At 40.2% G+C, this 17821-nt stretch overlaps 2 protein-coding genes across 2 annotated transcripts; both read right to left on the bottom strand.

Moving 5' to 3' along the window:
- Positions 1-3368: 3368 nt before the first annotated feature.
- ccdc92bb (coiled-coil domain containing 92Bb) lies at positions 3369-10023 on the bottom strand. The gene is made up of 4 exons (XM_022206584.2): positions 9517-10023; positions 8246-8394; positions 8099-8146; positions 3369-4556 (listed from the first exon to the last, which is right to left on the bottom strand). The coding sequence occupies exons 2-4, from the start codon at positions 8373-8375 to the stop codon at positions 3844-3846; spliced, it is 891 nt and encodes a 296-aa protein (XP_022062276.1). The 5' UTR covers positions 8376-8394; positions 9517-10023; the 3' UTR covers positions 3369-3843.
- A 193-nt stretch (positions 10024-10216) lies between these two features.
- Positions 10217-17299, bottom strand: LOC110959653 (F-box only protein 40-like). The gene is made up of 8 exons (XM_051937898.1): positions 17273-17299; positions 16345-16879; positions 14866-15422; positions 13421-13600; positions 13046-13287; positions 12718-12849; positions 11188-11479; positions 10217-11101 (listed from the first exon to the last, which is right to left on the bottom strand). Exons 1-8 carry the CDS (start codon positions 17297-17299, stop codon positions 10889-10891), a joined length of 2178 nt encoding a protein of 725 aa, XP_051793858.1. The 3' UTR covers positions 10217-10888.
- Between the last annotated feature and the right edge of the window lie 522 nt (positions 17300-17821).

The raw sequence follows: 17821 nt of genomic DNA, 5'->3' as shown, positions 1-17821 counted from the left end.
AAACATCTTTTGTTTTATTTAACCCTTTAGGTTTTCATTTTGTTGTCTCTTGTTCACACTGTAAAATGCACAAATGTAAGTAATTATTGGTGAAATTTCATGATGATATCTATAAATATTTTTTTCCCCTGTAAATGGTGGCTTCCAATAAAAAAATAAATTATTAAATAAAAAGAATTTTAGCCAGAAATCTCTACTTCAGTAGAATTTACATAAACTAAACTTTCCAGATTTACTCCCATTTATGTTCTGAAAGTTTTACTGAGAGATATTTTCAAATCCAAGTCATTGCATGATTTATGAAACACTTTATTCCTAAAAACATAGCAAAATTTAACTACTGCTGCCAGTATTTTCTGAAGTGACATAAAGAGTTCTCCAAAACCTATGAATATCTTCAGATTTCTGCTCTGAAAATGTATGCAAAGCTGTGCATTTTCACGCAAAAAAGTGTCCAAATGCAAGTAATCAACTGGGGAAGTTTTATTTAAATATCTATATCTTATTTAAATGCTTTTGCTTACCTGTATAGGACAGCTGTGTAGCTCAGTCAAAATAGCGGATACTGGAAATGAAAATCCAATTTATCAAGTTTTAAGTCCTGCTTTGGGGAACTTACAAACTGAAAACACTCTCACTCAGCTTTTCAGATTTTTCATGCACAAAAGGGCTATTTTAATTTATTTCAAAAATCCAGTAAATCATTGAAACTAATGACCCATGGTACAGAAACTCAGAGCAAAACTCAGCATTAAATTGAAAGCAGCTACGTCCAACAATCTTGGAGTCATCTTTGTTACGCTAGCAACATAACAAATAATGCATTTTTTTATTGGAAGAACATTGCATCGCTCTTATTCTAATGCAGAAACACTAATGCATGTCTTTAGTACCTGCAGGATTGAGAATTCTAATGCCCCGCTATCTGGTTTCTCCAAGAGCATATCTCAACCAAAATGAGAGCACCTATTAAACCAATTTTAAACACACTGCTCTGTTTTAATTGTTGTATTTACTTTTTCGTATATGTAAAGCACTTTGTGGTGTCTGTATTGTATATGAAATATACAAGTAAAGTCTGACTGATGTAAGTCTTGCTTAACACCAACACAGAAGGCTGCTGTGCTGTAAATTAATTTGTATATAATTGCAGGTTTCTAACTTCAGACGATTAGACCGTGAGTCATCACAAACCTCCTGAAGATGACCTCTGACTTCTGGAAACTCAATATTTTGTTTAGTCAAAAGTAAAGTCTAGATAGATACACATATTTGTGAACACGTTACAACAAATCGTAGCATAACTTGCTCTTTTATAAACTAGAACCATGCTTTTAAAGTCAATATATCAACACTGGTTGGTGTAGAACATACAGGATTTATTTGTTACCCCTCTGGCCCCTGCAGCAGGAGTCAGATCTGTTCCTACTGAGTCCCAGTAAGATGAGGTTGTACTGCCACCCAGTGCTGTGGTTTGACATAAAAGCTCATGAGTAGTGCTTTTATGCTAAATCACACCATTGATCTTTTAATAAATGGTGAATAACAGTACAGTTGTATGCAGCTGTTGATGTTTGATTATTTTTCCTGGTAACAACTAAAGCTCATCCGATGTGCACACATAACTAAGTTAAACAAAATACTGTTGTAAATATATAAAAATGTATTCATAGGAGATGATAATATTGTTAGAAAATATTGCACATTAAGTATCTGTTTATATCTGATTACAGCTACAATATAGTGTGTTATATACTATTAGCTATTCCTTTTATTAAATATAGGAGCTGAAAGTGTTACTTGACTTGGTTATGCTGTGTATATAACACGTCAGTCTATGACTTATTTGCTTAAATTGATTGATAAAATAAATTGTCAGAAAAGAGTGAAAATGCAAATGAAATTATCTTAAAGCCAAATATGACATACATAAATGTGTCTGCTGCACAGTGGATTAGTGGTTAGTGCTTTTGCCTTGCAGCAAGAAGATCCCTGGTTCAAATCCCGGGGTGGGCCTGGGATCTTTCTGCATGGAGTTTGCCCTGTGCATGTGTGGGTTTTCTCCGGGTACTCCGGCTTCCTCCCACAGTCCAAAAATATGCTGAGGTTAATTGGTTACTCTAAATTGTCCGTAGGTGTGATTGTCTGTCTGTATATGTAGCCCCGCGACAGACTGGTGACCTGTCCAGGGTGTCCCCTGCCTTCACCCGAGTCAGCTGAGATAGGCTCCAGCACCCCCCGCGACCCTAGTGAGGATGAAGCGGTGTATAGAGGATGGATGGATGGATAAATGTATCTTATTGTTCAACCAACAGATCTATAATAATAAAAACAGAAAATGCAGCAAATCCTCTGTAATCAGTCCTATAATAATTGACTGATGACTAATAGATTATCTAACTAATTTTTTGAGCTCCAGTACAACTTCAGACCATTTGGGATCTCCAAACAAGTTGAGCATAAAGGCAACTGTTATGTGTACAACAATAGGCCTTTTTTTAAAAAAAATAACATTTTGACATGTCAAAGAAGTTTTTAGACCCTTTACTTCAGTAAAAGTACCAATAAAGTAATGTAAAAATACTGCTGTAGAAGTAAAGGTACATAAGTATCAGCAGTGAAATCTAGTCTAAATATTAAAGTATCACAATCAGGCTGACACATTCTCATACATGACATTATTAGATTATTAATAGTGAATCATCGGTGTGTCAGCAGCAGGTGGAATTACTTTATATACAGCTTTATAAACTACAGAGGCAGCAGATCGGGTCTAACATGGTTAATGACAGAAAAAGAAGAACAAAAAACAAACTCACACACAGATCTGGTTATATGTTTTAGGATGTTTTCCCTAATATTTGATTTTTGCTGAGAAATTGGATCATTTGAACATTTATTGAAATGAAACCACGTGAAGTCTCAATTGGAATATCATTATTTAGTGGAGATGGTAACAAATCATGGACATCCGAAATGTGACCCAGACTACAGATTACTTTTTGAAAGATGCCAGTAGCTAAAAATATTGAAAAATGCTGGTAAATACAGAGGAGTGGAAAGTGTAATCTCTTCCTCTGAATTTCAGTGGAATGACATTGGAAATACTCAAAGTACAAGTATCTCGAAACTGTGCTGAAGTACAGCCCTTGATGACTTGTACTTTCTACTACTGGGTAAATCATGGGTGTAAATAACAAAATGAGTGATATCTGACCTCCATTTAGATGCTTCAGTTTAATGGTCCTTGTATTGTGCTTGCCTGTTCTCTGTTGGGTCACTGAGACACTTGAACAGAACCGATAACATTCATGGTGACACCTCTCTGAGAAGTTAAACTCTGAAAATTGACAACATGACAACAGGAATTCTGTTTTGCCATTACGAGGCACATTGCATGAATTTAATAAAGTGCAAATCATACAAAATGTCCCTAAGCCTTCTAGAGTGACTCTCTGAACCTGGAATACGGCTAGTGCAGTGAAAACTTTTTGCCACTTTGAACTGTACGGTGTCAGTGTTCATAGACCCAGAGGCAAGGCTACTAATTATAGGCAAAAGCTGTGATCAACAGTGTTAAAATCAAAAGGCATCCTTATGAACCACTAACCAGTCTCTCCTTCGACCCCATATCTTCACATGTTAAAAGTACATGTTGTACTGCAGCGTGACAAATTCAGTTAATACGACTCTTGTGCAACTAACTCTACATGTCTAACTCACGTCCTGAAATCTACAGACAATCACGAGGTTACATCTCTCCCATCTGAACTTTTCTCTGGAATAACTGCATCATTTGTTGGCAGAGACCTGCTGGAAGACAACTTCTCCTCTCAGTCTTCATCACAGAGCAGTCTCTCCCTCCCCTGCTCCCATGTCCACCCTCCTGTGCACCCTGCCACCGTCCTCTATGTCCTCCCACTCGTCCTCCAGCCCCTCTCCGTCCTGCGTTCTGATTGGCTGGTTTAAGCGAAGGAGGCGGTACCTGAGCGGCATCAGGAAGAGGGCGGGGTCAGGCATGGGGTGTGGCCTCTGCGGTGATGTCACTCTCTCCCGGGGGACGCAGGCTCTGACTCTCTCCTCCCTCACGCTGACACGCCTCCGGTGTCTCTCCTCCAGTTGGCTGGGAGACGCCGGAGGAGGCGGAGACAGAAGCCAGTCCGAACCCTCTCCTTCACCATCTCCATCCTCCTCATCTTCTTCGTCTTCTTCTTCCTCCTCCTTACCACTAGCAGCTTCCCCTACTCTCTCTGCAGCCGACTCCGCGCCCTGACGCTGCTGGAACAGTTTTAATCGGGCGCTGTGGAGCTCGTGGCAGAGGGTCGTCGTGGTCACGTTTTGCCGTTGGAGCTCACGGCTCAGCAGCGTGATCTTGTGGCTGCGACGCTTAAGCTCGTCCAGGAAGCGCCGCTCTTCATCCCTGAGGCTCCTCCCGAGGGCTGATGCTCGCGCCCGGCCAGCTCGCAGCTCCCCACGTGCAGCGACCATCATGCATTGCTGGTCTTCCAGGAGACGCTGTGCAGCCTCACAGCGAGCCACCAGCTCCGCTTCCTCCTCTGAGAAGCACACATAAACACATCGTTTGCCCTGGAGTGATTTATTGATTTCAAATTGAAATTGTGACCTGAAACAATGTAATTAGCCAATTGCAAAGGCTGCACTTCAGGATACAGTTGTATGCAAAATTATTCAACCCCCCCTGACATTTTTGACATTCTGACAAAGTGAGCGACATTACAACTGCAGGTGATTACTAAATCATATAAGAGGTGAACAGGTAGCTTTTTGCACCCCAAAGGAATGTGGTGGAGTTACGCGACGATCTACGTAAGTTTCTGAATCTGTCTGTTCATGTGCAAAATTACTCAAAAACAGACCAATGGATGTAGATTAAATTTTCAGGGAAGGTCAGAAAGGACGCAAGGACCAAGTGATTAGCTTCTGGCAGTGATGCGGCTTACAGTCTGGATTCACGGATTTGCTAAGGATTTCCAGTTGCAAGATGGCATGGTGTCACTGTAACCATGACAACAAGTGAACGCTGCATCAGTTGCCTGCTGATGATCACAAGATTCCGATCCTACTGCAAATCCATCGTTGACGATTTATCGGAAATGATACAAGGAACAATTGATTAAATTGTGGGGGTGTTTCCGAGTCCTATCGAATCCCACGTCCCGCTACATATTTTGGTCAGCTGTTTCGGTATCCGTACGTAACCTAACATACACATGCCTGCGTTCTGTGCAAGGTCAGGGAATGAACAGTCTTGGCAGACTACTGTACTCTCCCAGTGTTTTTCTTGTTGAAACATAATACAAAAGCAAAAATCAAGATTTAATTCATAATCCATCCAAAATTCCAACTTTCTTAAATAAAGCAGGTTGCAAAATTACTTAACCCCCTATGAGGCTGTGTCTTTAGTACTTGGTGCAGCAACCCTTTTCCTGCAATGACCTGCTGTAGATGAAAGGTTTAGTCTCTAACAAGCTTCAAGCAGCGCTCCTTGGGAATTTTAGCCCATTCCTCGTAAACGATGGTCTCCAGCTCAGCAATGTTCTTAGGCCTACGTGCTGCAACAGCTTTCTTCAGATCCCACCACAGATTGGGTTTAAATCTGGAGATTGTGACGGCCACTCAAGAACTTTCCAGGCTTTTTTTCTGTAACCAAGCCTTTGTTGATTTTGATGTGTGTTTGGGGACATTATCTTGCCGGAATCCCCAATTACGCCAAAACTGAATTTTTTCACGGACCCAGTGACATTCTTGGCCAGAATATCCAAGTACTTGCCTGTATCCATGGTGCCTTCAATGCATTGGAGATTACTGGTTTCATTACAAGCAAAACACCCCCACAGCCCCACAGATCCACCACCATGCTTCACAGTAGGCAGGGTGTTCTTCTCCTCGTATGCCTCGTTCTTCTTGTGACAGACATACCTCTGATCCAAAGAGCTCTAGTTTTGCCTCATCAGTCTATAGAACAGTCTTCCAGAACTTCAGTGGCTTTGATAGGTTGGTTTTAGCAGTCTGGAGATGATTTTTCTTGCGGTGTGGCTTTAGAAGCGGTGTCCGTCAAGGAGTCTGGGATTAAGACCTTCATCATGGAGTGTGCAGCGTACTGTGTCCACAGAAACATCAGTTCCTTTTTCAGTCAAACCTTCCTGCAGGTTCTTGGCAGTAAGCCTAGGGTTCTTGTCCGTCTGTCTCTGCAGGAATCTTGATGTGCTTGCTGACACCTTTGTTTCTCGACCACGACCATGTAGTGTAGCCAAAGCACCGGTGGCTTTGAGCTTACAAATGATGCTTCCAACAGCATCTCTGGCAACATTCAAGAGCTTGGACATCTTCTTGCACCCATTTCCTTTCATGTGCAAAGCAACTACATCCTCTCTAAACTTTAGAGACATCTCTCTGGGAGTATTGGCACAAAGTGTACCCATTTTATAGACATGAGTAGTACTCAACGGTTAGCATGTGTCACTGTTGAATTCACCTCCAAATGTACAGTATTTGAGTTGTACTGCAATTTTCCGTATTTACCTAACATTGTTTATAGCGGGTTGAATAATTTTGCAACCTGCTTTTTGTTAAAATAAGTTAAAATTTTGGCTGGATTATGAATTAAATCTTCATATTTTTTTTGGTATTATATTCCAACTGTTCACCTTTTATATGATTTAGTAGTCGCCTGCAGTTGTAATGTTACTCATTTTGCCAGAACATCAAAAATGTCAGGAGGGTTGAAGAATTTTGCATGCAACAGTACATCAAGCACTGCATCTGGCCCAGAGCTTAAATAGTTGCGCGAGTGGTTTTAAAAATTAATGCTCTCTTAAGTTGCCAGGTCTTGGTCTGCATGATGGATCATTCGTTTGTTTCATGCAGTTTTCTGTTCATTATACCTTTCTTTGCTCCCTCATTTGCTGTATCACTCAGCAAGATAAATAAGTAATACACAAACATGCAGCTACTCTCTTCTCTATGATTTAGTCATACATGCATATCTTTTAAGGAATCAGTTTTTAAGAGCCCATGTTGTGCACAATCACAAGTTGGAATCTGAACCAGAATATGTTTATTTGCTATAATGCTCAAAAAAATCCACTATTTTCCTCAGACTGTACATTGCTACAGGCATCCATCTTAGCTCTGTTCTCTTTAAAGGCGCCCCTCCTGAAAAAGCCCAGATCTGCTCTGATTGATCAGTTTTCCTAACAAAAGCCAGATAATGCTAGTTATATACAGTAACCCTAGATTTAGGAGTATAGGAATGTAGCTCGAGCAGAAAAGGTTCTAGTGAGGAATAACAGTAAGGAAACTGCTCATTTTTAATTTAAGGGTGAGCAAAACCAGTCGTTAGGGAGGAGTTATGCAAATGTGTTACATGGTGACATAGATAAGACAAGGAAAACGAGGCAGGACTTCAAATGAGGCATTTCAGGCAGGTAGGGTGCAGTTTTCTGTTGGAGAACTTAATTCCTGTTGGTATGAATTTTGGGCTTTGTAAGTTTGCAGATGCTTTACCTACACAAAAAAGTATATTGTACTAAAGGAAAGAGAAACCCCTAAAAAGCAGAATATGGGCTCTTTAACTCACAGTGAAGAAAAATCTGTTTAAAAAAATGCAGTTTTGTAGGAAGAAAACACTGCAACAAAATGTTACTATATCACCTAACTTTTGGATGTTACACAACAAAAACACATAATCTCACCTGTCTCATTAGGGATGAAATAATCTAACTTTTTTCAGCTTTGAATTACAGTCATTCAAATATCTCCATAGTAAATCTAATATCAGTTTTTACGTTTACCTATCTTACTATGTAAAACTCATTGATTATTTCTATATAAATCAGAGCAAAAGAAATCCTTTTTAGCCTGGACAGATTATGTCATGACTGATCCTCACTCTGCTGTACATTAATACACTTACAAATAGTTTAATGTCATTTTCCCATAATGATGCGTCTATCATCCTTGTCAAATCCCACTCCTCCCTTGAACAGAACTGATGTCTTCCTCTCCACAATTACAATCAAAAATTGATCCCACATGTCATTTTCCTCCTTGTCAGCACGGAGTTGTAATTTCTTACCTGCTGTATTTCTGTCAGGAAACCTTGAGTCCAGTTCGCAGCTGAGCTCTGCAGACAGACAGACAGACAGAGATCAGACAGGGTGACAGGAGGACACTGAGAGCCTGAAAGCAGCAGCAGCAGTGGTGGAGGAGGAGGAGGACTGACCGTGACAGCGCCTCTTCAGGTGTGTGATCTCCAGCTGCAGGCCGGTCAGCATGGCCAGGTGCTCCTGCTTCAGGAAGGCGATGCCCCTCTCCACGCTGGCCACCTGCTGCTCCAGCGTCCCTGCATCCATGGCCGGACCCCTGCACAACCTGCAAACACAGGATGGATGTTAGGAAGCTACAGCTCTGTGCATTCCAGCTGGAGACTTGGCATAGAGCAGCACTTAGCTATTAACCCTCCTGCTGTCTTCATTTACGGGCGCCAAGAAATATTGTTTCCTTGTCTGAAAAAATCCAAACAATTCAGAAAAAAAAAAATCTACAAAACTCTGAAAATTTGCAATACCTTCAGGAAGAAAATTCCAGTAGTTCCTTAAATGTTTTGTTTAAAATCATCCCCCAAATTTGGCAAAAAAATTCTTGTAAATATTTTCAAAAAATGAGTAATAATCTCCCCCAAAATCCTTAAAATATCTAAAGTGAATTTCGCTGGATTTTGGTTGATTTTTTTGTGTGAATGTTCTTAAATAAACATTTTTTAACATGCGTTTTTTGCAAAAAACAGATAATTCCGCTTTTATACATTTTCAAAAAACTTTTTTTAATTGTTTACTTGAGATAATATCAAACTGAAGTTGAGCAGATTTGACTCAGTAGAAAAATACATGACAAAATAGAGAAAAATAAATCATTATTGTTGTTATTATTATTATTATTATCTGAAAGTAAACAATAAAAAAGTTTTCTGAAAATTTATAAAATGGAGTTATCTATTTTTGCAAATAAACTCGTCATTTCTTTTTTTGCACCAAAAAATATTCAAAAATTTCCCAAAAATGTTGAAAATGTAGACATTAGAAGTTCCATTGTGAACATATATATATATACATATATATATATATATATATATATATATATATATATATATATATATGTATGTATGTATGTATTCCCACATTTTCAGACAATTTGACCCACAGGACAACTCCAGGGTTAAATCATCCATTGCTAATGAATAAAATTGCTTCTAATCATCAAAAAGCAGTGATAAGCCATGTGTTAGTAGTGTATTTTCAGGATTATACTCACTTCAACTGGGATTTCCCACCACTAATACTATGTTACAGTGCTTTCATGCAAGATTTAAGATGTGTATTAGATGATTATCTTCTTATCTGAGACCAGCCTCCTCTGTCTTGTTGGATCTCATTCATTCCCTAAACGCTTCCTGGTTTCTGCACCTGTAACCGTACATCCATCACCGTGGCCTACCGTGATACTGAAGCGGGATGCTGTGCAGAGCTTCTCTCATGGATCCTCCTGTCGCTTCGGTTCTGTGTGTCTGTCCTTGATGCAGCAGCGATGCAGGAAACAAAAGAGCCGTGCAGAATCTTCAGGCTGCAAAAAGACGCTGGTTTGTCTTTTTTCGCTGCAGTCGGACGAGCCTTGTCGCTGCTAGCGTTTCTCTCCGTGTGAGTGGATCCTGCGGCAGCCGGAGTCGGAATAACCTCCTCATAACCTTCTTGTGGTCGTACGCGCAGCTGTCTTCACAACAAAGCAGCCTGTATGAGGAGACACTAGTGCCACCGAGAAGGAGCAGGAGGAGGAGCTTCAGGGAGGTGATGGTAGCAGCAAAAAATGGGAATCCATAAAGCCTCTGGGTGACAAGTTGGAAGTGTAAGAGGAATTACACATGCTACAGCAGTGTTACAGTTAACCCTACTGTTGTCCTGCGGGTTAAATTGACCGGTTATAAAGTTTGAAAATGTGAGGAAAAACTATATTTTGACAGAAAAACTTCTGATGTCCAATTTTCAGCCTTTTTGGGAAAATTTTAAACATATTTTTGTGGAAAAAATTGCTTCTTTAAGAACATTCACAAAAAATCAAACAAAATTATGCGAAATTCTCTGGATTTTGGTTGATTTCTTGTGAATGTTCTTAAAGAAAATATTACAAATTTTACTGATATCACTTTAGATATTTTTATTATTTTTTTGGAAAATTTTTACTCATTTTTTGAAAAGTATTTACAAGAATTTTGTTGTCAAATTTGGGGAATTTTTTAAAAGTGAAACTTTTAAGGCAAACTTTTAAGGAATTACTGGAATTTTCTTCCTGAAGGTTTTGCAAATTTTCAGAAATTTGAGGATTTTTTTTGCAGAATTTTGGATTTTTTTTTTCAAACAAGGAAGCAATATTTTTAGTGCCTGGGAATGAAAACAACAGGAGGGTTAAACCTGAGCAAAACTTTGACCACAGCTTGGATTTTAAAATCAAATTCTACCCAAGTATTTTTTTTTCCAACATATTGCATCTCTGCTACAGAATAGACACCATTAAACACCCCTCATATAAAGAACTTTTACCTTTGGGTTGGATTCAGTGCAGAACAAGTGCATTTATTGTTTAAGACAATAAGTCTTCATTAGTGAAAATTCCACAGAATTGACTCAAATCTTATACAATATACAGGATATGCACATACATAAGTCCTACTAAATATTTTTCATATCAGAAATGTTGCAGTGAAGAAATCAAAGCTGTACATACAGATCACCAGTCACACGGGTTTTATTTATTCTGTAAAGTGCTATGATAGGAGGCATAGTTGTTGTAAGTTATTGACATTAAGTCGGACAGTTCATTGTTTAAATCTGTTTTCCATGAAGTGCTGGACAAGACTCGATCTCTCCTGGCTGCCCCCCTGGTTTTCAGTCATGCTCGGGAGGGGAACCCGCTCATTTTGCACAGAGGTCTCATAGTAAGGACAGACTTTTAGATGAGCAGATATAGGAGGGATGTCGGCCATATACCACGAATCCACTGAAGAGAAGAGATGACTAAACTCCCAAACCTGCAGAGACAGGAGCAGAGTCAGGAGAAGAGAAAACATGGATCACAGCTTGTGATAAACCGGTTGTTGTAGTGTGTATGTCTCACTGGCTTGGCCCTCCACTTGGCTCCTCCATGTGAGTAGGTCTTCTTCTCCCAGCAGAGGGTCACCATCCCTCTGTCCTGCAGCAGCGACCAGCACACCTGCCTCATGAGCTGGGACACCAGAGCGAGCTGCGACAGGGACAGACTGTCCAGGAAGCTGGCCATGTGGCAGAGCACCTCATAGGGCAGCGAGCTCAGAGAGTCCTCACCACCTCCAGCTGGACCTCCTGTCTCCCTCTGAGCTTTGGAGGAGCCTGGAAGGGTTGGACGCAGGTTGAAACTCCTCAGCTGCTTACTGTAAGGAAGAAAACAAACTTCACTGAATGAAAGTTTCAAAATTCAGTCCAATATTAAGGCTCTGTGTAGTCGAGAACCTCAAGTCCAGCTTCAGTTAATGTTGTTTTAATCTATTTGTTGTCCTGCAGCAGCTGATTAATTAGTATTTTTTCATTGTTTCAGAAGTAGCCACAAGCACAATTCCATAATGTTTCCTGCTTTTTAAATTGAATTCATTTCAGTTTAAGTAACGTAACATTAATTTACAAAATATGTCATGTCAGAGGCACGTAACATAGTAAGGAAAAGATTCTTAAAAATCAGAGAATCCCAACAAATTCCAACCTTTTTTGCATTCCCTTTGAGCATGCACTTTTTGACCGTTTTTGTCGAGTCGTCACAGCAGATCACTGCAGCTATAGTGTATGTTTATACTGAAGCTGCCAGAGTTTCAACAGAATAGACAAACTTTAGGCTCTGTCTGATGAACTACAAATGCTTCCCTGAAATGATGATCACTTGCACGGAGTAGGAATTGATAGTATTCCCTTATCTAATAACTGCAGAGTCTGATGCTAAATTTAGAAAACTCAATATCTGCTCTTCTTTATAAGATCTTCACTCTTTCAGACTAAGCAAAGAAGATGTTAGGGACTGACTACCGGTGACAAGAATGAAAACAAACAAGAAAGTAAATGGCTTTGGATCAATTCATTGGTCACACCCATAGATGTACATTAAAGATGAAAGTAGTTTTCAGGTCTGGAAAATGAAGCCACTGGGGAATTGGCTAAAAGCTGCACTATTTCTAACTGCCAGCAGGGGCAACTTCTGTGGTTGCAGAAAAAAGCCCAGTTGTATAGAAGTCTAAGAGGAAATGACCCATATTCTCATTTGATTTATTGTCTCGGTAAACATCTTTGAAATTTGTTTATGGGGTCAATTGCTAGTTTCAAGTTTCTTTTAATACAGCATAATGTTAATTTTGTCAATTACATTTTCATTTTTAGTAAGATAAAGGATAAAGCAGAGCAGTACGGTGGTTCACAAACCAATACATCACGTCCCAAATGCAGAATCAGTTGTTAACTATGAGGACTAAGATTACAAACTGTCATGGAGAGATGCTGTTTGCTGATATTGTGTAGTCTGAACCCTCTACTACATTTTGGACCAAAATCCATAAATGGAATTTTTGATCACTTAGATAAATGCTAGACCCAAATATTGGAGTCTGGATTGATGCCTGTGACTCACTTGTAGGTGACGGTGGCTTTATGTGTGGATGGATGAAACCTCCTCTGGCTGTAGGTGCATCCCAGATACGCTAAAGGACATCTCTGCTCGAACCATCCACTCAGACACGTCTGAATGTCACTGTGCACATTCCTGCAAAGGAGATGACAGAAAACAATGTACACTTATGGCCAAGTGCTGTGTAGGTTGTATGTTGAGAAATGAGAATGGATTCTGCTTCAGTTCTACATCAACAGTATTTATCTTCAAGCGCACATCTTTAATTGGTTGCAACCTTTCGCTAATGGACAAATGGATTTGTTCAGTTGTCAAAGTTATCTACAGACACCTGAAATGTGTGGCGAACTCTCTGCGGTGGAAGGTGTGACCGCAGATGAAGGTGAAGACGCTGCTGGCTCTGTTGTGTCTGCTGTTGACGCTCTCTGCCTGCAGCTGCAAATTGAGCTCCAGCGGTCTGTCAACCATCACGTCTGACAGAGTCGTCTTCGCTTTAAACGGAGCCGAGCGGAATGAATGTGTCTGCGTTCCAATGTCCACATAGAGCCCATCTGCTGCCTTTGACTCGCTGATCTGCAGGGGAAACCATTTAATCACAAATCAGTGTTTCTCATGTTTTAGGCCTTTAATGGTCATAAACTATGTGTAGCTGTTCTTACTGATGAACATTTTCCGAAGCATTTCATAGTTTGAAGATGTTTTCTACCTTGTGACCCATGACCTCCTGCTCAGCGTAGCCCAGCAGGGTGGCTGCCGCTTCATCGGCAAACACATTTTCTTCATTTGCTTCGAGGTCTGATGTGTCCACACTACGGGTTTCACTTTGAGCTCTGGAAGCTGTATCGTACAAATGAACCCGCCGCCTGTAGTGATAGCTCACAGGGACCTTACAGGAAGAAATACATGAAATTACAAAATATATATATATGAGTATATAAAAATGCATTAAGGCGCAACACATACAGTTCAGCATCATCTCTTCTGTTTGGAGTCAGAAGCTTCTAGGTAAGAGTGACGCCTCTGAAAACACGACATTACCTTACCCTGGAGGTTAGCTGCATAAAGCTGCACCACAGACCTGCACCTACCGCACTCTTTATTCATTAATATGGATCCACATTAGCTTCCACCACAGCAGCTGTAAATCTGTCTGGGGTCACAATATCAACATGCACTACAAAAGCTTAAATAGTCACATCTATAAGTATGTTATAAAATAATAACTGAAAATGCAAACATGAATGTTGTCATTCTAGACAGTGTGATTGACTTTTGACTACGTTGAGGCAAAAATAAATGTATTTTTATGTGTTTTTTGAGGGTAAGGTTGCTGGATAATTCTCTAAAAGTGTGAGGTCATTTCTATTTACCACATCACGCTCAGGCAACTATCTGGTAATTAACTTTTGAAGTGAATAAGTTTATCTTGACTCACAATCAAAACGTCATGTCAATACTTCTGTGGAAATGACTTCAGTCATTGCACACCTTCTGCAGTTCCTTTATCAAGAATATTCTGTTTCTCTTTCATCTGCTGGTAACAAAAGAAACCAGTGTCTGTTCTGAAATCACTGGGAGCCTCATGGTCTCTGTGAGCAGCTGGTCATGACAAGGACAACGTCTTTGTCTTTAGCCTGGCACATGAATGATTGCAATGACTGCAATGTGAAATACTCTGGCATTTATGTATATACGCTATTTTTATTTTTAACCTTTACTGTTGCAATGGCACTGTCAGCTTGAAACAGCTTGTTGAAAAATACTTAAGATTTGAAACCAGCTTTTCAAGGTTTAAATACTGCTGTGTGCTGCTTTATCCCAATGGAGCTCTTAGCTTCTGTTATTTGTGCATTTTCAACTCCTCTGTTGGTATGTACACACCACCAGATTTGATAAAACAGATCCTAAAAATGTGAGTGCCCACTTTAAGATTAACATGAACATAAGAACTACTTTGACACGTTGATATCTCTTGTTTGTGTAGCTGTTCTGAATGACCCTACATAAAGGTCAATGGAAAGCCTTTTAGTCATAGAGCGATTCTACACTTGAAAAGTGACAGAAGTAGTTGGATTAAGTTTAGTAAAGTTAAGGTGTCGGAACACCTCAACTGCATGTTCTGTTTTTACAGCAAATAACTGTTGCTATAACCTTGAAAGAGCGCAGCGTCTGGACTGGAATTGGCTCCAGGCTGCCGTAGACAAAGTCCTTCTCCCTCGGCGTACAAGCCTCCACTTGCCCAAAGGCGACCAGCATGCGGCCATGATGCACCACATACATGTTGTACTCGTGTGGGGTGAGCTCGTCCCTCAGACGCTCCAGCACACCTTCCTGCCACGGGGCATGTCCGGTCTTACTCGTGTCCGGTGGAGGGAAGTTCTGGGTCGCAGCGTCTCCCTCTGTGGCTTTGTTTTCTGCACATGCTTTGTCCTGCTTCTGAGCCTCCTTTCTATCTCCAGCTGTCTTCGCCTTCTCTCCGGGTTTTGTGTTTTGTTTGGGATTGTTTAAGTTCTCCTCAGCGACAGCACAGGCACGTTTCTCCATGCTGAACATCAGCTCACACATGTTGAAGTTCTCTTTGCTTAGGCCTGAACCTGATCCTGCAGTGTTCTGTGAAGCCTTTTCTTCAACACTGTTCTCACACAAGCTGTTTGCAGGGAGATCTACAGGACAGAAGTACAGAAATCGGAAGAGATTAGAAGAACGAACTTGAAAGTTAACCCTCCTGTTGTCGTCATTTACGGGGACCAAAAAAATATTGTTTCCTTGTCTGAAAAAAATCCAAAAATTCAGCAAAAAAATTCCCCAAATTTCTGAAAATTGCAAAACCTTCAGGAAGAAAATTCCAATAATTCCTTAAAAGTTTTATTTAAAAAAATCAACCAAACTTGGCAAGAAAATTCTTGTAAATATTTTCAAAAAATGAGTAAAAATCTTTCAAAAAAAATTCCTAAAAACATCTAAAGTGATTGCATATATATCAGTAAAACTTTTAATATTTTCTTTAAGAACATTCACAAAAAAATCAACCAAAATCCAGCGAATTTCGCTGGATTTTGGTTGATTTTTTTTTGTGAATGTTCTTAAAGAAAAATTTTACCATTTCTTTTTTTCCCACCAAAAAATGCTCAAAGATTTCCCAAGAATGTTGAAAATTTGGACATCAGAAGTTTTACTGTGAATTTTTTTTTTTATTTTTTTTTACACATTTTCAAACTTTAACACAGGTCGATTTTGACCTGCAGGACAACAGGAGGGTTAAAGAAACTGTAATGTGTGTGAGTGAGAAAGAGTTTTATCCTAACTATACTGCAAACTACTGTCGTTGTATTCCTAAAGCACCTGATGATGTAGTTTAAAATCTGACCAAATAAGCAACACACAAATTTAAACACATTCTTAGTGGGGGTTTAATCGGACTGACTGAAAACATTGTAATAGAGTGAAACCACGGCACTTAAAATAGGAGTGTAGCTGAGAAAATATTCTGAGGTTTCATGTTTTCAGGGCCTTTTATTCAACTCCTGACTCAATGATTCGTTATCTTAGAGGATTCGTCTTATCAAAAGTGATTATTTTATGTCCTGTTGAAGCAGTTGTATGATTCACCTTCGCTGATTTCTTTGACACAGTTGACAACCCCTCCAACTGCCACCTCCTCTTTCTGCTCATCCTTTACTTCCTCCTCCTCAGCCTCCGTCAGCTCTGGGTAGAGGGGCTTCATCTTCAGGCGGCTGTACAGTTCTGATTGATCCACCAGAGCCATGGCGAGGTCCAGAGGCTCCCCCTGAGCCTCTCTTTCCTCCATCACATTATCCTGCAGGGCTCTGAAGTTGTGTGGGTTCGTGTCGTCGTTCAGCCAGCGAAGCCACTCCATGGAGCAGCTCACCACGCTGGCCGGACACACCTGGAGGTGAGCGGCCCGAGAGGATCGGGGCAGCTGGACCGTGCAGCCGAACTCAGCGTTGAGGCAGGGCACCCTCACATTGGGGCAGAGCAGCAGGTGATCCTCCTCTTTGCACAGGTGGAAGACGGCACCACAGAGCAGACGGCAGGGGATGACGGCACAGCACACAGAGACCTCCACCCGAGCCCTGCAGCGCCGACTGTAGCAGGAATCACAGTGGACATGCTGCCGCACCCTGGAGGCCCGAGAACGGTGACTCTGATTGGATGAGGAAATAAAACAGAGACGCCAATCAGGATGAAAGAAAAACTGAGAAAGATACCAATTTTCAAGACAATGATATACCACATTGGAGGTGAATATTTGATCCAACACCATTTATAGAAAATATGTACTCAAGCATTTTAATGAGGTGGACAAAGAAAAACATTAGAATGGACATTTTTTTGACAGCATCAAGGCAAACTGAAAAAGCTTCTATGCTGAAATGAGATTTTATGCCAGAATATGAGCCCGATTGCCTTACATTTTACAGGTGCACCTAATAAAAGTGGATCAAATGAAAAATCTGTCACTCACCATATCCACAGGATTTTGGACCGTCTGAATTTGTAACCCTGCAAAAACAGTACAGAAAATTTTAAAACTGACACTTAAGCCTGTGATCCGCGCCCCCATGATCAGTCTGTTCTGCTTGTGACACCTAAAGACAACTTAACATCTACTTACCCCTCTTTTGTATTTTAACTTAATTGCTTGGCGCTTTTTCACATCCACTTTGATGTCTATCTTGTTTTTTGTCATGAACCGGTCTGTAACTCATTGTCCTATTATATTGTTTTATTGTCCCTTGGTGTTGAATGTCAGTGACTTAATGTTGTTTTGTTGTTTGAGGACAGGTCTATCTTGAGAAAGGGACTCTGTATCTCAATGAGATTACCTGTATAAATAAAGGTGAAATAAATACTTAGGATCCATCATCTCCAGTGTCAGATTAATATGGCAAAGTCAAGCATAGAGTTACCAAAAGCGTAATTCACAAGAAAACAAGAAGAGTGTAGCTACAGCAGCTCTGCAAAACATGGGCATACAAAGATGCTCACAGTGAATTTATTTAGCATGTTAGCATGCTAGCATTTGCTAATTTTCTCTCAAAACAAAGTACAGCTGAATGTTTTTAGCTGGTATTTTGTCTTATGT

The sequence above is a fragment of the Acanthochromis polyacanthus genome, chromosome 17 (assembly GCF_021347895.1).
Source record: "Acanthochromis polyacanthus isolate Apoly-LR-REF ecotype Palm Island chromosome 17, KAUST_Apoly_ChrSc, whole genome shotgun sequence".
Taxonomy (NCBI): Eukaryota; Metazoa; Chordata; class Actinopteri; family Pomacentridae; genus Acanthochromis; species Acanthochromis polyacanthus.
This window is presented reverse-complemented; position numbering and strand designations above follow the sequence as displayed.

What these genes read in the sequence shown, in the direction of transcription:
- LOC110959653 (XM_051937898.1), bottom strand. Translation starts at nt 17,299, where the DNA reads ATGGGGGCGCGGATCACAGGCTTAAGT. An exon ending in CGCGGATCACAGGCTTAAGT is followed by an intron (nt 16,880 to 17,272) that starts GTCAGTTTTAAA and finishes TCATCCAATCAG; the next exon opens with AGTCACCGTTCTCGGGCCTC. An exon ending in GAGTTCGCCACACATTTCAG is followed by an intron (nt 12,850 to 13,045) that starts GTGTCTGTAGAT and finishes TCTCCTTTGCAG; the next exon opens with GAATGTGCACAGTGACATTC.
- ccdc92bb (XM_022206584.2), bottom strand. Translation starts at nt 8,375, where the DNA reads ATGGATGCAGGGACGCTGGAGCAGCAGGTGGCCAGCGTGGAGAGGGGC. An exon ending in CCTGAAGAGGCGCTGTCACG is followed by an intron (nt 8,147 to 8,245) that starts GTCAGTCCTCCT and finishes GTCTGTCTGCAG; the next exon opens with AGCTCAGCTGCGAACTGGAC. An exon ending in TCCTGACAGAAATACAGCAG is followed by an intron (nt 4,557 to 8,098) that starts GTAAGAAATTAC and finishes TGTGCTTCTCAG; the next exon opens with AGGAGGAAGCGGAGCTGGTG.